The sequence below is a fragment of the Athene noctua genome, chromosome 2, assembly GCF_965140245.1.
Source record: "Athene noctua chromosome 2, bAthNoc1.hap1.1, whole genome shotgun sequence".
Classification (NCBI taxonomy): Eukaryota; Metazoa; Chordata; class Aves; order Strigiformes; family Strigidae; genus Athene; species Athene noctua.
In genome coordinates this window covers 147471817-147490305 of record NC_134038.1, presented here as the reverse complement: position 1 = coordinate 147490305, position 18489 = coordinate 147471817, and the positions used below count along the sequence as shown (strand labels likewise).

At 38.3% G+C, this 18489-nt stretch overlaps 1 protein-coding gene across 3 annotated transcripts in view; it reads right to left on the bottom strand.

The window, feature by feature from the left end:
* RBMS3 (RNA binding motif single stranded interacting protein 3) overlaps nt 1–18489 on the bottom strand; it is a 448215-nt gene that overhangs the window by 135914 nt on the left and 293812 nt on the right. For all 3 annotated transcript variants that reach the window (XM_074900571.1, XM_074900573.1, XM_074900572.1), the window contains exon 6: nt 10001–10080. In XM_074900571.1, coding sequence (XP_074756672.1) covers nt 10001–10080 — 80 coding nt within the window. The remainder of the gene's footprint in view (nt 1–10000; nt 10081–18489) is intronic.

Below are 18489 nucleotides of genomic sequence, written 5' to 3'. Positions count from 1 at the left end.
AGGTAAATTGCAGACACATCATAGACTAAGGCAGTCCTACTAAAATGTAGGCTGTTTTGCCCCTCTTTCAAGTTCTTGTGATTGAACCTGGAAAAGACCTTTCTATGATCTTGTGATCAAATGCTGCCATTCAAACAAGAAAGACTAACAGAAATGGCCAAGAAATGGGGCTTTTACAGCTGGTAAGGACTGCTGACCAGCATAATGACATTGTTGTTGTGATAAAAAAAAAAAAAAAAATCAAATAAAATGTTAGCATCCTGCTTTCCCAGTGCTTTCAGGCTGAATTGCTTTTCTCTGTTGTGCAGCACCACTTGAAAAGGAGAAGGGGGAGAGAGAGACTTCCATTACGCAAGAGGCTCCTGGTATTCAAAACATATGGAAACTGCTGTTGTGATACTGCTCGTCTTACTTTGTCTGGATGAATCACAAAGGGAAAGATCTTCACACACCACTTCAGACACTTCATGCTCTCAGAGGGGGAGCCCCACAGAAGAGTCCTCAGTGCTCCTCTGGTGGCATGGAAAGGTTTCCTTTGGAAAGGAGGGAGGGAAAGTGGCAGAAAGGCAAGACCGAGAAGGGAGCACAGACCCTGTATACTTCTTTCTCGTTATATGTGCTTTCCCCCTCTTGATACACCCCTTTCTTGCTACACGATCCTTCCTAAAGGCATCAGCACCAAATTTCTCCCCAAATGCTTAAGGACACACCAAGCACCTGCAGGCTGACTTCTATTCACAAAAACCCTCAGAAGTCTGGGTATGCGTCCTCTCTTTCAAGCCACCTAATGCTTCACAGGCTCTGCCACTAAAGATGCATTCGGAGAAAACCCTCCATAAAAGCCCTGATGGAGCAAACCCACCTGAGAGCCTCTGTGTCTGCTGCCCAAGTGTGCTTGAAGGCAGCAGCCGCCGCTTCCCCGTTGAGCCCTGAAGGCAGCACAGACCAGGCGGACATCACCTGGACGCTTGCTGATTTACAGTGGCATTCCAAAACGTGTGAAAAATCAATGCTCCAATTTTATTGGGACATCTGAAAAGTCCAATCCCAGAGGCTTCCACTTCTGGCTGAAATACGGATGCCCAAAGGAGTGTGTCAAAAAATATCTATTTGTACACTGTTAAACTTCAATAACACATTTTGCTCAGGTTAGCTGGAATTTACAGGGCAAAGTTTCAGACTGAAACTTCTTACTTAAACTTCTCTATACGTCCAATTTTAAAATATTTAATGTGAAAGCGAGTGGAAAAGTGTGAGGGAGGGAAGAAAGAGGAGGAAAGGAAGAATTTTTCTATGAAAGGGCTGAAAGGGAAATAATATTCTTCAGTTTTAAAAAAAAAACCAGATCATGTAAACCACTTGCTGGATATTACTGAGCGTAACACTATGAGCTTAAATGGTTAGTCTATGCTCAGCTAGATTGATATCCTTGCTCAAGTTAGCTTTGTAAATGAGTTTTAAACTAGCTGGCTCAGGTGTGACAACACTATACTGCAGCAGTAGGGCCTGCAAAGCAGATGTACTCCATCATTTAAAGTGTCCTGAAGGGACTAATAAAATAATGCAGGAGAGGAAAAAGCAGGAGGAGTGGTGCCACTGCTGGCCATAGTTGATGCAAAAGCAGAATTCCTCCCTGAAATCTGAATCATGTACAAATGACTTTACAATGTTCCACATTGTTTCATGCTCTGATTTGCATGTTTTTATTTGTTTGTTTTGCTTTGTTTTCAATTGCCAGCCCTTCAGAACTAAACAATCTGAAATTCAAGCTGTGAATCTTTCTGGCTCATAAATTTTGCCTGCCATAACACCTGCGCAACTCATCTGTCTCATCTTGGGTTTTACAAGTGCATCCAAGGAACAGCACTGTCCCTGGACCTGAAACTTGTCGACACTTCTCCTGCTGATGTATGAGGCATGACAGAATTCAGTACACACGCTCTCAGCTGTGCTGGTTATGCAGCAATAACATATAGAAGCTTGTTCACAAGCAAACATATCTGCCATTGCATAAAAAGGGAATGGATCTGCCGAATTAGAATATTTACATAGTCAGTCTTCACAGCAAAAATGCACTTTGAGTTAAAATAAAAAAAGGTATCTATTAAAATTAGTTTAGATAAACTGTGACACAGTTCATTACCACTAGGTATTATGAATGAGACATGAATGCAGTTCTACATTTATGCTGCAGACTTCTGGAAATCTTGGGAAAGGTATGACAGGTGATACTGCGACAGAAAGACCTTTTCTCATTTATATGCCATATTCTTCTCTAACTTCAATCTTATAAACCAAGTGAAAGATCTTAATCTAAACTGCAGCAATATTGTTTTATACATCATGACCTGAATTACTGCAATACCACAAACAAAGTGATCTTATGTGGTTTTTATTACTTCTGGTTACAAAGTAATAAAAAAGCTGTGCAATAATTTATCATTACTTATACAGCCAGATTACCAAAGTCAATATTTCATAATACGGTTATTTAAAATACAAAAAGATATGGTTCTTTTCTTAAGAACATACAGACCAGTAAAAGCTCAAATAAAACAAAGACATAAATATGTAGCACATCAGTTCTTTGAGACTGTCCGCATCATTAACGTCTTCCTATATTTCTGGAAAGGCAGGTCTGAGACAATGTCAGCACTCTGTCATCTCTCACATCAATTCCCTAATGAACCCAAACGACATGATTTAGCACTGATACACACATCCTAATATCTGAAATACAAATTAGCTCAACTCATGTTCCTCCAAGAAATAAGTGCATACCGGCTATTGTGGTTTACTGGTAAACATCTAATTCTCTATCCTTCTAGCCAAAGGGAGCCTTTTTTTGAGCTAAATGGAAATGAGATCTAGTATTGAATAGACAGGAGATTTTTTTTTTTTTTTTCTAGAAAGTATCCCTTGCCTCCAAAGAATAGACAATCTTCAAAATCCAAGAAAACCAGTAAATTTGGAAGGGATCTTTACAGTAAGGCATGGAAATGTGTGCTATGAAATCAGAATCATCTACACAAATGTCAGCACAGCGAGGACAACTGAAGGTTACATAAACACAACTCTGGAGAAATAAGAAAAAAGGTGCTAAAGACAGAGAAACCTGTTGTTCAGTGATACAAAATGACACACTTCACATCTGAAATTCTCAAGAATGCCACGAAGCAACACAAATGTAATCTGAGTTTTATAGGCTGTCTTTGAAAGGAAGGAGGCAGTCCAAGAAACACTTGATTTCAGTTGAAGTTATAACCTATTTGAGATCTATTGCTGAAAAGTCAGTACAGGCTGGATTAACTACAAGTGATATTAGGCTGAGTACCAAAAGGAGGGCAAACCAAGGACCCTCCACTGGTGTTGTGTGATAGCCATGGCTCTAAAAGGGAGAGCAGAACACGTTGCACTGATGAAGCTGGCTGCACCAAAGAAGCCTGCATGAGGTACAAAGCAAAGCCTCAGAGACCTAAACAGAGAAGTGCTTTCTAAGCAAAAGGTTTTGTCTTTTCTACTAATTCAGTACCTATTCTGTAGTGTCTTGGTTAAAAAGTCGATCTTTACGGCTGCCTCCTGCAGTGTCTATGTGATCTTAATCATTATGTGATGTCTGAAAAATGAAACTCTATTTCCCTAGGGACATGCTCTTCTGACAGCTACGTATACCATCAAGGCACCTATTAACATCCAATATGACCCAGGCAACAAGTCCACAGAGCTAATTCTGCACTCAGCAGTTTGTCAGAGAGACCTGAGCTGGGGACTGCTGCCTGCACATTGCCGAGGACATGGGAAGCACCTGGGGTCCAGAGCAGAAGGAGTTACAGCCTCACGGTCATCACCAGGACTCAGGCAGGACAGTAACAGAAGGAATTAAAGATTTTAATTGTCTGTCAAAGATGGAAACCGACAGACGTTAAAAGAATGTTTAGAGGTTTTGAGATGTAAAAGAAACTTCTGCTAGCAATGAGCTGAGCACATGTATTCATGGAGCACAGAAAGTGAAAGATAACAGTGATTCCATAAAAAATGACAGCCAGGAATTGGAAACAGGATAAAGAAATAGAAAATTTGTTAAAGTTATCTTTTACAAAGGTCTTTACATGGATCATATTTTCTGATAGAGTAGGGAAGGATTTATATACTGCAGTCAACAGATAACAATGAAAATATTTACAAAACTGAATTCTTAGAAGGTAGACAATATAAAGATTCAGACAATATTAACATCATATACGTTAAAGGAACTAGGATACAAGTGAGGGAATTTGGTTTTTTTGTGAGTAAAGATAATGTCTGAGGATAACAACATATAAAGGATAAACCCCTTTTTAAACTAGCTCCACTGAGTATTACCAGTACCAAACCTAGCAGAATGCCCTGTATTCTGTTTCTCTGTAGCACACAACAAATATTTTAAGCTAACTATAAACCAATATCTAGTTTCTAACTGGCTGCTGTTTTGTCTTGTTTAAATTGTCAGATACATACACATATATACAGAGAGTGAGACAGAAAGACATGTATATTTACAGTAATGCATTGCTTACCTTGATAAAGTGAGGTAAACTCCCCAAGAATATAGTTTGGAAGAATTTTTCAGTGTTTTATGCATATAAATGAAGAGACAATTAAGTAAAAATATAAAGCACCGAACTAAAAGAAAGGGTCTAAGAAGTTATCAGACAAAACATTTTAAGTTCATTCATTTAGAAAAGCAATACAGCATCACTAATGACAAACAAGGTATCATTTGTTCATCCACTAAGATAAAAAGAAAAACAGTGGAAAATGTTGCTACTATCCATTGCACAATTAACCCTCAACTGGAGTACTGTTTTCTCATGATCATTTTAGCCACAATCTCCTAGAAAACATGTCACTCTAAATACATTATTCCACGTTCTAAGTCTACTTCTCTGAAGCAAAGATTAAGTATTTGAATTTACTCTCCATGGTTGGAGAAATTAAGAGATGACCTAAGAGAAATATTTAAACTAAGGACAGCGGCAGAAAACATCCATTCATTCTGGTGAAATGAGTTGTTAAAAAAACAGTGCTTGGGACCTTTCAAGAGAAAAATGCATGGCCAAAAACAATTAAAGAAAGATATGAGGCATTTGCAAATACATACGTATTGTTGCAGAGAATTTCTTTCTATTTAAGAGTTTCTGCTCTAGTAAAAGTCAGTCCCAAAATGCCACAGTCGCTTGTTACTTGTGAGGTTCTTAACCTACACAAAAATAGTACTTCTCTCATCTTTCCCTCTGTCAAGATATTTGTAACCTAGCATTAAAATTAGCAAAAAAAGCCACACAGAGCTACTATGAAAGAGGAAGATTCTTGACCATGCATTGTAGTATTCATATGTCTCACTTTTTTGAAATTTTCCCTGTGATAGGAATTGGCCCAATGTCCTCTGACAACCAAAAGTATTTACAAAGCAAATGAAATTTAGGAAGTACTATAATGACTAGAAAATGCTGTGAGGGAGCATAATGGACGTATCAGCAGAGGATAATTACCGCAATTGAGGCATGTTCCTGTGAAATTCCAGAGAGAAAAGTAGAACTCGTTAAGTCTTTGCATTTCTTCAAAAAGAGAAAAATGAAGTTTTTAAAAGACATCCAAGGATACTGGGAGATGAACAAAAGCTCTATGCAAAAACTGTACCCTAAGCTTGCCCATCCAAAGAGAAATCAATTTGTTACTGACAGAAAAGCTAGGAATTTTTGCTTGAATTCAGTGATTGCAAAATGTGATAGATTAGAAGGATTCCATATAAAGTCTCCTATTCACCAATAAAAAGAGATGCAGCACTGAAAGACTGAGGGTGAGGTACCTTCATTATTAGTAGTGCCCTTCACATCTTGATGGAGACGTACAGCGCTATAGTCTGATGCATTCATTTGCTGACTTCTCTTTCAGAGTGGCAATACAGGGCCTATACAATTAGTCTCACATGGGGCTGCACTCTCTATAGGAAGAAAATATACCCAGTAGGCCCTGGTCTATTTATCTCAGAAAAGCAGTGCTAATAAAGGGAAAAGAAAAACAAACAAACCAAAAAACCCACTAAAAAAAATAGACACTCAAAGCTACTCAGAATATTTATGAAGTTCACATGGAATCTGTCAAGCACTGAGAGTTTGCAGATTTCTGGAGACAACTGTTCTTTCTCAGTCTGGAAGAAATGCAAACATATTAACTAATTATTTATGGGACAACCAATTATTTTGTACTGTATATCTAAGACAGAATATCATGAAGTGCTTATTAGTTAAGCAAGCAGGACAGTGGAGCAATTCCTTTTGGAATGGAATGAAGCCAAGGAGTTGGACACAGAAATGCCCTTAACAAGGATAATTCACCAGTACAGACACAATACTGCTCAATTTATCCAGGCATTACACATCCAACCAGCAAAATATTTCAAGTGCCAGAAAATAACCTTTACATTGTCACTGGGTTGAAGTAGAGTTGTCTGGAGCTGCAAGTGCTCACCTCTACAATTTTTAAGAGACAACAGACAGTAGTTGAAGTTAGAAAGTCAAACAAGGAAAGATTATTTTTGCCTTGGGAACATATAGAATACAGAGCATCTAGAGTGCCCTGCGTGCACTCCTTTCCTTGCAGACACAACACTGCTTTACTCTTTCCTGTCATATTGTTGGCTTTGATGAGCTTCAATGTGTGACTCCTGGTTGGGTTCAAACGTTGAGGTACACGACAGTGTCTGTCCTGTAATTTCTATCTTATTTCCAACAACAACAAAAAAAATTCCAACATCCAATTAAATTTACATCTCATTTGCTGAGAAAACATTAGTTGTGAAAGAGCTCTGTATTCCATATGAATGTTTGAGATAACTCTCTGGGAGGTAAAAACTAAGTCATGGTCCATAGTTCATTCATTGTGAAAGCCAGAGCCATGGTGCCCAGTCTTTCTGACAGGCTGTTCAGCATCACGCGAAAGCTACCTAATCCAATCCTTCTTCCATTAAAACTTGGCAACCAGGCACAACTGCCCCCACAACACATGAACATTTTATCCTACAGACATGGTACTCCCACAGACATACATCCCACTGTGTCACCAGGATTAATCTCAGGGAACACAACTGGGTAAACCAGGATGGATGGAAGTCAGTTGCCAAAGCGATTTGTCTGGTCCATAATCCCACTGCCTCTGGAACCAGCGTAGTATAAAATGGTCTGCAGCCAGGCGAATTTCTTTCTTGATGGGCCTCATGCAACCTTGCATTAGCTGTCAAGCTGAACCAGAACATCAGAGCCTGGGTGAGTGGAGATGTGGACAAAAATGTAAAAGTGTCCCAGTTCATCACTATGCCTGAAAGAAATCCATCTGTAAACCCTAAATCAATTTAATTTGACCCTGAAAGTATTGATTAATTTTCTCTTGCACTAAGATCATGCCTCTGAGCAGTAGAGGTTAATAACAGATAGTGTTGTGTACTTCTGCTAATTTTCTCCAGTTCCTTGAAACTGAAATCCACACAGAGGTCACAGCAATAACTAGAGATTATTTTCTTTCTATGCCAATTACTGAGAAGATGGGAGGATAATTTTGAGACTCTGACTGTTATTTTCAAAGTACACTAGGAGACTTGATTTTCCTTCCTTCTCCATGCAGAAAGATCAGCAACTGCCAGGAGGGGGATAAAGCAAGACACTTCTACCTTTGCCGAGAGGCTTAAGCACAGGTTCACAGCACAGATGTATAAACTGAGAAGCTATAACAAGAACTGATGTCAAGAAGAAGAAACTATGAACTGAGTGGGTTTTTTTACTGGATCAAAGGTGAATGAATATGAGTGGCCAGTATCACTTGAATTGACCCAGCTGCTCAAATGAACATGTTTGTCCTCTGGCTTCTTAAGAAGATGACAAATGAATATGGAAAATCTTCTAAACACAGATTTGAAGAGTGCCCTACTCTAATAATGAGGCATAAATATTCTCTTTTATGTGGATCAAACACCCTACGATAATTTCTAATTATCTGTTTTTGGAGCTACAAAATCTATCTTCCAAAAGTGGAGGACAAAATGGGATCTTACAGATATCAAGTGCATAGCTGAGTGAGTTCAACTACTGGTCCAGTGGCTTTGCCCCAAGCTGTATTATGCTTTATCTGCATCTGAACAGTACTTAGGTAAACAAAAACTCTTAAAATAGTCAGTTCCCAGCTCATCTTTGGAACTAAATGTCATCTGATCACAGCAATCGTAAGAGAAACATAGTAGACAATTTTCCCACATGGACACCTGCTTCAGGAAACTAAGAGCTGATTCATGTCTTTTAATTGAGAAAGCAGCAAAAATTATAACCCTTGAAATACAATTTCAGTGTTACACTTGGAATAAAAGTCATCGTGCTACTTTACCATGACTTCTGTTTTGATGTCCCACATTGTTCATGTTAAATACCCAGTATATTCCTGAATAATTCAAGAATTAAAAAAACCCAGCCAAACTCTTTGCAACTTCTAGCTTTCTTTCTTTACCATGTGGCCTTTTTGTCTCAAGCTGACACTGTAAGAATATTCTGCTTTATTTCTCAATATGATACGTCCTGTCTGAGACAACTGGAAATGTGACCATGAAGCACACAAGGTTATATAATGACGAAGCTGCACTTATTGATTCCTTGCTATTCACACTCTTTCCATTGGGTGTTGCTATGATATTAAACAGATTACTACTGGGGCTCAATGTATGCATACAGAAAGGCATCCCAAAGGTTTAAGGTCTCTGCCTATGTGGCTCTGCCCATTGTTCTATACAGCCCGAGTCAATGGTACTTCACAAAGTTGGTGGTGCACTTCATTAGTTGGTGTTGAGAAAAATTGTCAGTGACTACTTTTGAAAAAGATATCCATAAAATGGAGTCTTGCAGTTTGTACTAAAAGTTTTATACTCTTTCATGAAGGTGATCTGACTAAAATTTATATGTACATTGCAGCATTCAATTACTGTACACAGTAGCTGTGCAGATGGCTCTCTTTTAATTAGACTACTTAGTGCATCTTCTGCATAAAGAAACAGGCAATGAATAAGGAGGAATTTAATGAAAGTAACCAAATAAGGAAATATTGTAATGGAAGTTAAAAAAAAAAAGAAAAAAAAAAAAAAGAAAAAAAAAAGAAAAAAGAGAGAATAACTGAGGATGCAATACTTGCAAGGATTTTCTGCTCATTGAATGTAGCTCTTAAGACAATCTGAAGGAGAAATCTTTGCAGATTTGTGGCCTCGGGGAGGTCTTGTCAAGCACTAAGAATGAGGCAGCTGATCACTAAACTTTGCACAGCTGATGGCCATATAGATGACAGCTGAAGATTTCAAAAGCAAGATACCTGTCTAGAACTCAGCTTTTGATGTGGCACGGACACACCAATGAATGTATTCTACAGGTATTGTCAGAAAATCGCAGGTTTTCATTAAGTTATGGCAAGTACAAATGGTATAAAATCACTTTATGTTTGAAATAACCCCAGTTAGTATTAACAGCAACAGTTATTGTTGCAGCAACAGTAACTAGTAACAATAACTAGTAACAGTAAAGAACACAAAGTTACTACAACCTGAAATCCTGGCTATTTTATAACCTATAATGCAGTTGCTGATCTAGTTATATTCCTAGTTTGCTGGAAAAGCACTAGTATTTAGTTATGTGACATTTGCTCTAATTGGAAAAAAAAAATCACACAGAATATATGTGTTTAAAAGGAAAAAATGCAGTAAGACAAGGTGATTTTTATATGTACTTAGATTTACTGCTGTCAGGCATAAATGTTTGAATAACACAAACCTGGGCAAGGAAGAAGTTGCTAAAGTTCATAAAGAATAGGCTTCAACCAGAGAAGTCATATGCCCAGGGCTGGTAATATAAGCCAATCTCAACATGAATTCCAGCATTTTTGTATTCTAAACTCTACAGTGATTTTTAAACTTCATATTGATGGCTAGACCTACCTGGTAGACCGGGTGGTGTTTTCAGATATTTGCCATTAAAATGTTGAATTACTACTTCACATTTTTCTGTAGACTCCATTCTGGAAAAGAGAAGAGAGAGGGATGGGGGTAGAGGCAATACACATTACTAGGCTGTTATGAAAGTGCTCAGTCAGCAAAAACAAAAAGCAAAAGGAGAAAAAAGGACAAGCACAGAGAGAAATCTTCAAAGCTGTTCTTGCCCATTTCTGCAGAGAAACTGGTTGAGCTCATTATGGTACGGTGTGGCTTGCGAGGAGGATCTGCCACCCTCAAAGCCTGCAGCTGCACTCCCAGCTATGTGTGAGCTGCAGCAGTGTCAATGAGCAGTTCCCTTTTGGCTCCGGGGGATCTCCCTGAACAAGGACATTCTTTATGCTCTCACGAAAGGCAAAGGACGTGTTTCTACATTCCTTGTGCACCCAAAATAACTTCAAATGTCATGAAAAAAAAAATACAGGATTTGGAAAAGAACCCAAAGGATTAAGCAACAATTATTAAGGATTACAATGTTAAAAAAATAACCTGCAAAGACAGACTGTATAGCAAAACAAAAGACAACACATATATGCCTATCACAACATAAAGCCAAATTTTTGGTGAAGACAGTAGTTTACATGTAACACTGGCAGGAGAAATGCCTTACTGTTCATCTTATATGACCTCAAGATAACTTTCAGCATTGAGACATTAAAGCATTAACAGTGAACTGGTACATATATTACTGAAGAAACTGTAAACAATACAAAGCTACTAGTCAAATCCCAAACCATGGTCATAACACATCTGGGAATTCACCATTCTTTCAGGTCTTGTAAATTGACTGCACACTAGTCCAGAGAACAGTTGACTTTGCTATAGAGTGGATATAGAAACTTTAAAGACAGAAAAGAGAAAAATGGAAAGCTAATAAGAAAGCAAAAAGAAAAATCACATAACTTTTGTTTTTCTTAGAAAAAATGTCCTTATAAAACACGTTCAATGCTCCTTCAATACAGCAGTGTTTACTTGTAAGTACTCTTTGCAAAATAACTCCACTGACATAAATATTGGTTACTTCTCACCAGTCTAGATCTTTGAAAAATTAATTTATCCACCGCCCTTCCTGTCACATGGTTTTCAGAAAGAGTGGTTCACACAGAGCAGCAGTTTGTCTTCCAGGGTACAAGTCTGCGAGAATTCAAAGGGCCATCCCACCACTACCAAAAAAAAAAAATTCAACCCTAATTGTCTAATTCTCTGAGCAAGTCAAAGACTTTTGTCAGTTTGTTTCAGGTGGAATCATTAAAATTGTCCTTTCCAGGTGGTATCACTGCATATCATGTGGGCTGGGCCATTTCTGCAAGCACAAGGACAGCAACTTAGATTGTTCACTTTGGCTTCATTCAGATTTAACTAAGCGAATGTCTGCACTGAGCCTTTAGAGACTCTTGTCTCTGAAAGAATAAATGCAATAAAAGTCTGTTTTCTGTAGCTGCAGGCACTTGGTGTCAAACCATGTTATGTTGCATCACACAGCAGTGACAATTTCATTTTAATACATGGGGTACATTTTAACAAGCCAAAGCAGTCCCTGCAAAGAATGCAATATATAAGCTGCCAAGTGAAAGAGACTCGGTGCACTTCATGCATTTTATGTGGGAAGAGAATAAAAGTGAAACCCATAGTGTTCTGGGATAAAAAGGCCATCATTCGAATAGCACTCGGCAAAAGAATGTGCACATTTTCTTCTCAAGTTTCACAATTAACGGCTCTCAAATGCCATTGCTAGCTATCTGTAATCTGGCACACGCTTCGCTTGAAACTGACACTGGCATTATCGACTCAGTTTGAAGAGGCAGCACAATAGACAAAGCTGACTACATGTTCCCTTCAGATATGTTGCTGAGTAACAACTATATCCATCCCTCTCCTCCCCTACCTGAGTCCCTGCCTGCTTCCTGCAGCATGTGCCTGTGGGACAGACCTTCCTCCCAGCCACACCGAGGCTGGCCAGGCAGCTGCTAACTCATCAGGACCGAGGGCCACCTACGGTATTAATTATAATTTACACTTGTCCATGATACATCTTTTTTAGAAATAACCCTTTCAAACTGTGTTCTTCAGGATGATTAGCTCACTGACTGACTGGAAAGAATGAGGGGTATAGAGCAATATTACTAAAATTGTCTGATACTTGCCATCACAAGACCCCAGTTTAGTTTAGTTAAAACTCTGATCAACATCAACTACTTCAGTGGCGATGTCTACGGCAGGTGCCCACCCATGAGCTGAACCTATCTGCACACATCAATTCAGACACTTCTCTTTCTCTTCTCACTTGTTTTAGCTATAAAGACTAGCCATACCTGGGAAGAGGCCCAATAAAAATACACTTTTCTTTGGTCCACACTAATAAGTTCTACCTACTTTTTCTTCAAAAGCTGTGGCATGGCTCTATTGTAGAATGTGTTTGGAAACTTGAGGGAGATGGACAAAATATGCTTTTTGACATTAATTTATTCTTCTTGTCCGAGATAGAAATGTTTCAAAGCATTAGCTGAGACTGGTATTTAATAAAAATATCATTAACAGGAATGTTATATGTGCAAAATTAGCCTCCAGAGGACAGGTTTCCTACAAAAGAATGTCATCGGAGCACAGGTAAATTTAGGGGAAGAGCACTCTAAAATCCGTTTTTTTAGTGTTAGGGTTTTTTTTTCATAATTGATAGATCAAAAATGTGGCATCTAATAATATTCTGGAGAAAAGATAAAGACCTTAGATGCTCCAAAACCTTCTACTGAATATTCAGCTCTCATGCTAGAAAGGGAAGGACATCAGCTTCACATGGTAATAGAAATTAACTTCTGATCAGATCATTCACGAAGTACCATTTTCAAATTCCCTTCAACAGTATGTTTTTAGTGCTGATGCTAAGAGGATCTTAGATAATAATTCAAGTTTAAATGCAATTTGGATATAGCTATAATGCATCTAAGTATAATTTTCGATGAGGAAATGCACTATAGGAAAAAATTATCAAAGCTATAGGCCATATTTGCATGATATTTCAAATGGCACAGATAATGATCTAAAACAAAGAAACTAACGAAAGTATGAGAATTTCTTTTCCTCTGTGTCTACAAATCTCCAGGTTCTGGAAACTAAGCTGCAAAGTTTCCAAATGCAATATGAGTAACTAGACTGTTTATTTTCTAATCCAATCGGAAATGATTTTTTGAAAAAATCTGTAAAGAAAGACTGTTTTTATTTTTTTTTTTCTAGCCATAATTTGCAAATTTAAGATATTTCAGTACGATTAGTAAAAGAAGAAAGAAATTGGGGGTTTACTTAAGCAAGTATCATAACCAAATAACTTTATGTTCACATCTTGCTATTAGATATTTATTTCAGATATTTCTTAAAATGTATGTTACTCTATCTACAGACCATAGTGGCTCCAAAGTAGTCATTGTATGTTGTTATAAGTAACAGGGAACCTTTCCCATGAAGAAAAAAAAGGAAAAGTTTTTTTTTTTAAAACTAAGGCTCTTACACATGCTTATTATAAAGATTGATGCAGTATCAAGAAACAACTTAATAAAATTTATATACCAGGAATAACATGATGATTACATAGTTATTACATGAGAAATATTCAGTACCATGTAATTACCAGTGCGTGGTAAAATGTGGGTTTGTTTTACATACACCCTGTAGTCACTTTGCTTAACAGTAATAATGTAAATGAGAATCAGGACTATATTTTTTACATCCAGGGTAAATTTTTAAAGATTAAATTGTTACTACCACATTTATGTTATGATCAGCATATGAATATTGTTGTTTTCTTACAAGAGCAAGAAAAAAAAATCATCCGGAGAGGCAATATTTCTTTACTATTTAAGGCATTTTGCAAAGATGGAAGTAGGTAGGTAGTAGCAATATTATACAGTGGAGGATTCCAAATATCTGAGGCCATAGTTATAATACATACGCAGAGCTCAATTTCTTTAGCGTATCAAAAGGATGACTAGAGGGGCAGTCTGATGGAAGTGCATAAGTACCTTTGTGGGGAGAATAAACTAGGTACTAAGTAGTCCTTTAATCTTGCCGAGAAAATTGTGACAAGTACCAGATAAATTTGAAAGAGAAATTAGGCAAAAACATTTAACTGCAAGGAAGATGAACCACTGGCACACATTAGATAGAAAAGAGATGGTTTTTCTTTTACTGGTTGATGTCTTCATATAACTTCTGAAAGCTGTATTTTAGTAAAAGACAAGTACTCTCTCATTATTAGGTAACTGTGAATACTTCAACTGCCTGTGATATAAAAGAAGTCAGGGAAAAAGATCATCAGGTCTTTAATACTCTAAAGCTACAAGATCAGCATAAGGTTTCTTAGCACCTCCTTATGTTCTACTCTTCATCCTTCTATGGTAACATGTTCACTCATTTCTTTAATCTATTTTGCTAGTTTAATTCCTGGTATTCTAAGACCCTGATATGGCTAAGACCTGTGATTTTCTTTTCTTCTGTAACTGACTTCGGTATCTTATGTCCCCAACTTCTCAGCTGGTAAGAGATTGCTTCAAGATGCTTATGCTTTTTGGTTTGAATCCATTTTATGCTGGAAAAACTGTTCCCTTTGTCGTTTACAGCCTAGGAAGAGATATTAATTCTGACAAGATCTCATCATCGCGCATAAATTATTAAATTATATCTTTTCCCAACATGTCTCGCCTGTATATTCTTCATATTCAATCCTGTTTGCATGAACAACAAGAGGTTCCTTACTATCTCAGATGAATATACAAAATCTGCGGAAACCACTCCAGTGAGGACAGGATAGGTTCCTCTTCTCGGGGGATATGGTCTATACTGTACCTTGCAGCATGGTGACTGCTAAGAGCTGCCTGAGTATCTCTGCACAGAGCTCTGGTGCTCTCCATAGAGAAACCTCTTTGTTTCAGAAGAAATACAATATAACTGACACCTACAGTATTCTGAAAAAACCTGAAGGATGCACAGCTTCCTTTGAGGAAAAAAGCATACAAATTAAAGGCTTGGCTCTCTCATTTTGCTCCAGTGGAAACTGGAGCACACTCACTTCTACTCAAATCCTTCTATAAATAATGATCCTGTTGGGGCTCAAAATCTTGTTTCCCCTTTTCTGTTGCGCCCTTTCGGTTGCAGAGTTGAATGCTGCTTCCAAAGACTAAATTTAAGAAATGTAAAATGCAGACAAGCAAGAGATAAATTTAATAAAAAACATATGAAGGCAGATAAAAGCATCCCCTTGGAAGCTCCTTCAGAAAAACAAGGTAGGAAAAAGACAACGATGAAGCCCAAACTCTCAACAACAAAGTGGGTAAATGCCTCACAACAGACGCCCCAGCTCTGTAACAAAGGGACAGCAGCATCTCCTTGGTATTTCCTTTTTCTCTGAGATGACACAGACAGCTAATTGAGAATCTTTTGACTTTGGTCGTTTGCTGGGAAGAGCATCATAACATTCTTTTATGACAGTTTGTGTTGGACAAATTTTCTCACGTTACTGGAAAAGAATAGCATGAACACACAGTCATTTCCACCTAGACCCAGGCTGATTTATGCTACTGTCTTCACAGTCTCTGGTTAAGTATTATACTGGTGCCCGCCAGCAGTGCAATACTTGACTGTCTGACTGTCAGCATTTCCATCATAAATTTCTGTTTTCAGAGGCTTATGACTTCGTTGTAAAATGTCGCTTGGGGGGTGAATCTTGCAAGGTCATTTTAAGTTACAAGACAGCAAACAAAATAAAAAAGTTAGAGGTTTCTAACTCTTTCTTTGCATTTTGCCACTTAAAAGGACCTACAAAACACTTACTCCACTTTTCAGCTGAGTGTGGTACATGTATGCATAGTATTATTAATATTACTATATCTATAGGAAGGATACTTACATAGTACTTGAATGGTATTTTACTGTGGGGTGACAAAATGCAATTTTTATTTCGTTGATTCGGTGATATTGGTAAGTCTCTCCCAAGGTATATCCCAATGCCTCCTTGCTCCCTTTTCCATATCCCAAGGAGTTCTTCACAGTACTTTGGGCTTGGATTATGAAAATTGCTCAGCCAAATTATCTGATGGCTCCTAACTTCCCTTGTGCGTCCCTCTTCACCTTTAAGGGCTTCATTCTATTTCATGTTATGAGGTCCAACTGATACTTGTCCTCAGATCCTGCCCCATCTGTCTCTCTCTGGAGTTTGGTGAAAGTGCAGCTCCATGCCTGACAATTTTCTTAGGGATATACTGAATCTACCTAAATTTGGTCCAGGTTGCAACGTCAGATGGAAATGTGAAATCTCTCAAAGATACATTCTCCCACAGACCTCCCCAGCACCCTGCAATGATGAAGTGCGCCCCTTTCAGGAAGCCTTTCAAAGGAAATTTATCACCACAGGCATTAGAATATTTTACAGATATCACACAAAGTCTTTGGGGCATGATTGGGATTTCCAGTTTCATCTGAGATATCCAATTATAACACAATTTCCTGGATAAGATGTAGGATGTGACTGATCATTCTTCCAACAGAAAGTAGGAATGATCCTCATAATATCTAAGCCTGCACTACCGTCCCAGATGATGGATTTCTTCAAGCTAAATTTTTAGCACCTTTTCAGCTGCCTTCAATTAAATCCTTGAATAAGGAAGAACAAAGCATTTTCCCTCTTTGTAAATGCATCCTTAAACTGCCTGGACGTTCTTTATCCCCTGATGCTGCTGACACTTCTCTGCCTCCTTGCATTTAGCAAAAGAGCACTGCTGCTTTGGTGCCTCTACGGTTGTTCTATTTCTTTATCTTCTCCCACCTTACCATCCGGAACTCACCCTTTATGGGCCTGTGGAAAGCCGGGTCTTCCAGCACATATACTTATGTCTTCGGAAGTGACAACACATCTTCAGGATGAAGTTAAATATTTCCCTCCATGCTCTCAGCACCTTTTCCTATCCAGTAATTCCAGCCTTTTTCAAAGACCTTCTCACTTTCTACCTCTGATGTGCTTTTTACTCACACAAACAACAACATTGCAAAACTGAAATCGTAAGAGATCAGTTTTAGAATTATATCTCAAAAAAGGTCTTAAAATCTGGCTTCTGTGGCTTTTTTTTTCGAGGATGAAGGACTATGCTTTTGTTCTAAGCTCTGAGTAATCCACTTACACTTTTTAAATGAAAGTTCAGGTGCTGAAGTCATTAGATGACTCCCAGCAACGGGGATTTAAAGGAAACACCTACAACCCTAAATCTTGTGATGAAATCCTGTATGAGGGCAACACTGTGTCATTCCCTCTTTCAACATGCAATCTTACAACAGACTGAACTCAGAGCTTCTCATCTACCTCCTTTTTCCAATTCCTTACTTCTGGTAAGTATTTCTTCCCCCTCCTCCTCCTCCTAATTTCTTTCTGCTCTGTGATAGGCTGTGTTTAGTTCCAGTGTCAGTTGTTGTTTACTTGCCAGTGTCAGCAGAAACCCACACTGCCAAACGACAACAGCAACATGAGCCCTGTAGAATGCCAGCTCCCATGGAGAGCCTGGAGCCAGGTAGCATGGCTTTGAAATACAAAACACAGGCCAGGGGCAAGGCAGAGGTGGTTGTCCAGAAGTTACAGCAATTTGCTTTCAACTGGATGGACTTCTGTGGAGCCACAGTCGGAGTCTGAAGTTTCCCTTCTCTGGCCCCTTTCTCATAACTCTCTTCCCCAAAATCTCCCCTGGGGCAAACCTAGGCACAGTTGGGTTCAAGCCACAGTGAAATGCTCTGGAAAGTTTCAAGAAAATCCATTCAGTTGCTTTTGAGGGATGCAAAAGAGAGGAAATGCTTTCACAGCTTAAAAAAGAGAGCTAGCTTTGTACATGCATACTTTAAAGGAGGCTGAACTCCAACATGGCCAGACATTAGCAGATAATTTTGATCCAAGAACATTTGAAGTTACCCAGGTTATAAATGATTAAGTAGCCACCTGCAGTACTATAAAACTGCTAATCATACCCATTTAAGAGAAAAATCTGACAATAGCTGTCTACTGTAAGTCTTCTGATTGCTTTTTGAATATACTTATTTTGAGATCGAGTATTCACATAATTGGGCAGAATCAAAAAGTAATTTTAATCATCATAGAGCTTAATTAATAACTTCGAAACATTTCAAAATTGGACCATTTTAGTGTATGCATAGTTAACTTTTTCTCCTGTGCTTCTGTGGCCCAGTTAAGAGCTTATGCTAAGCATCATGGCACATTCCACAAGCAGGCAAGATACTCAGATAAAAGGCCCCAGGTCAGAATGTGTAATAGCCAGGATCACTACACGGGTTGCTGTCTGAACTTATGAAATCTTATCTGGACTGAAATATATCTGCTATCCTCTACCTGTACTGCATTTATACCCACTCAGCCTGTGCTCACACTGTAGTGTGCTCACACTAGAATG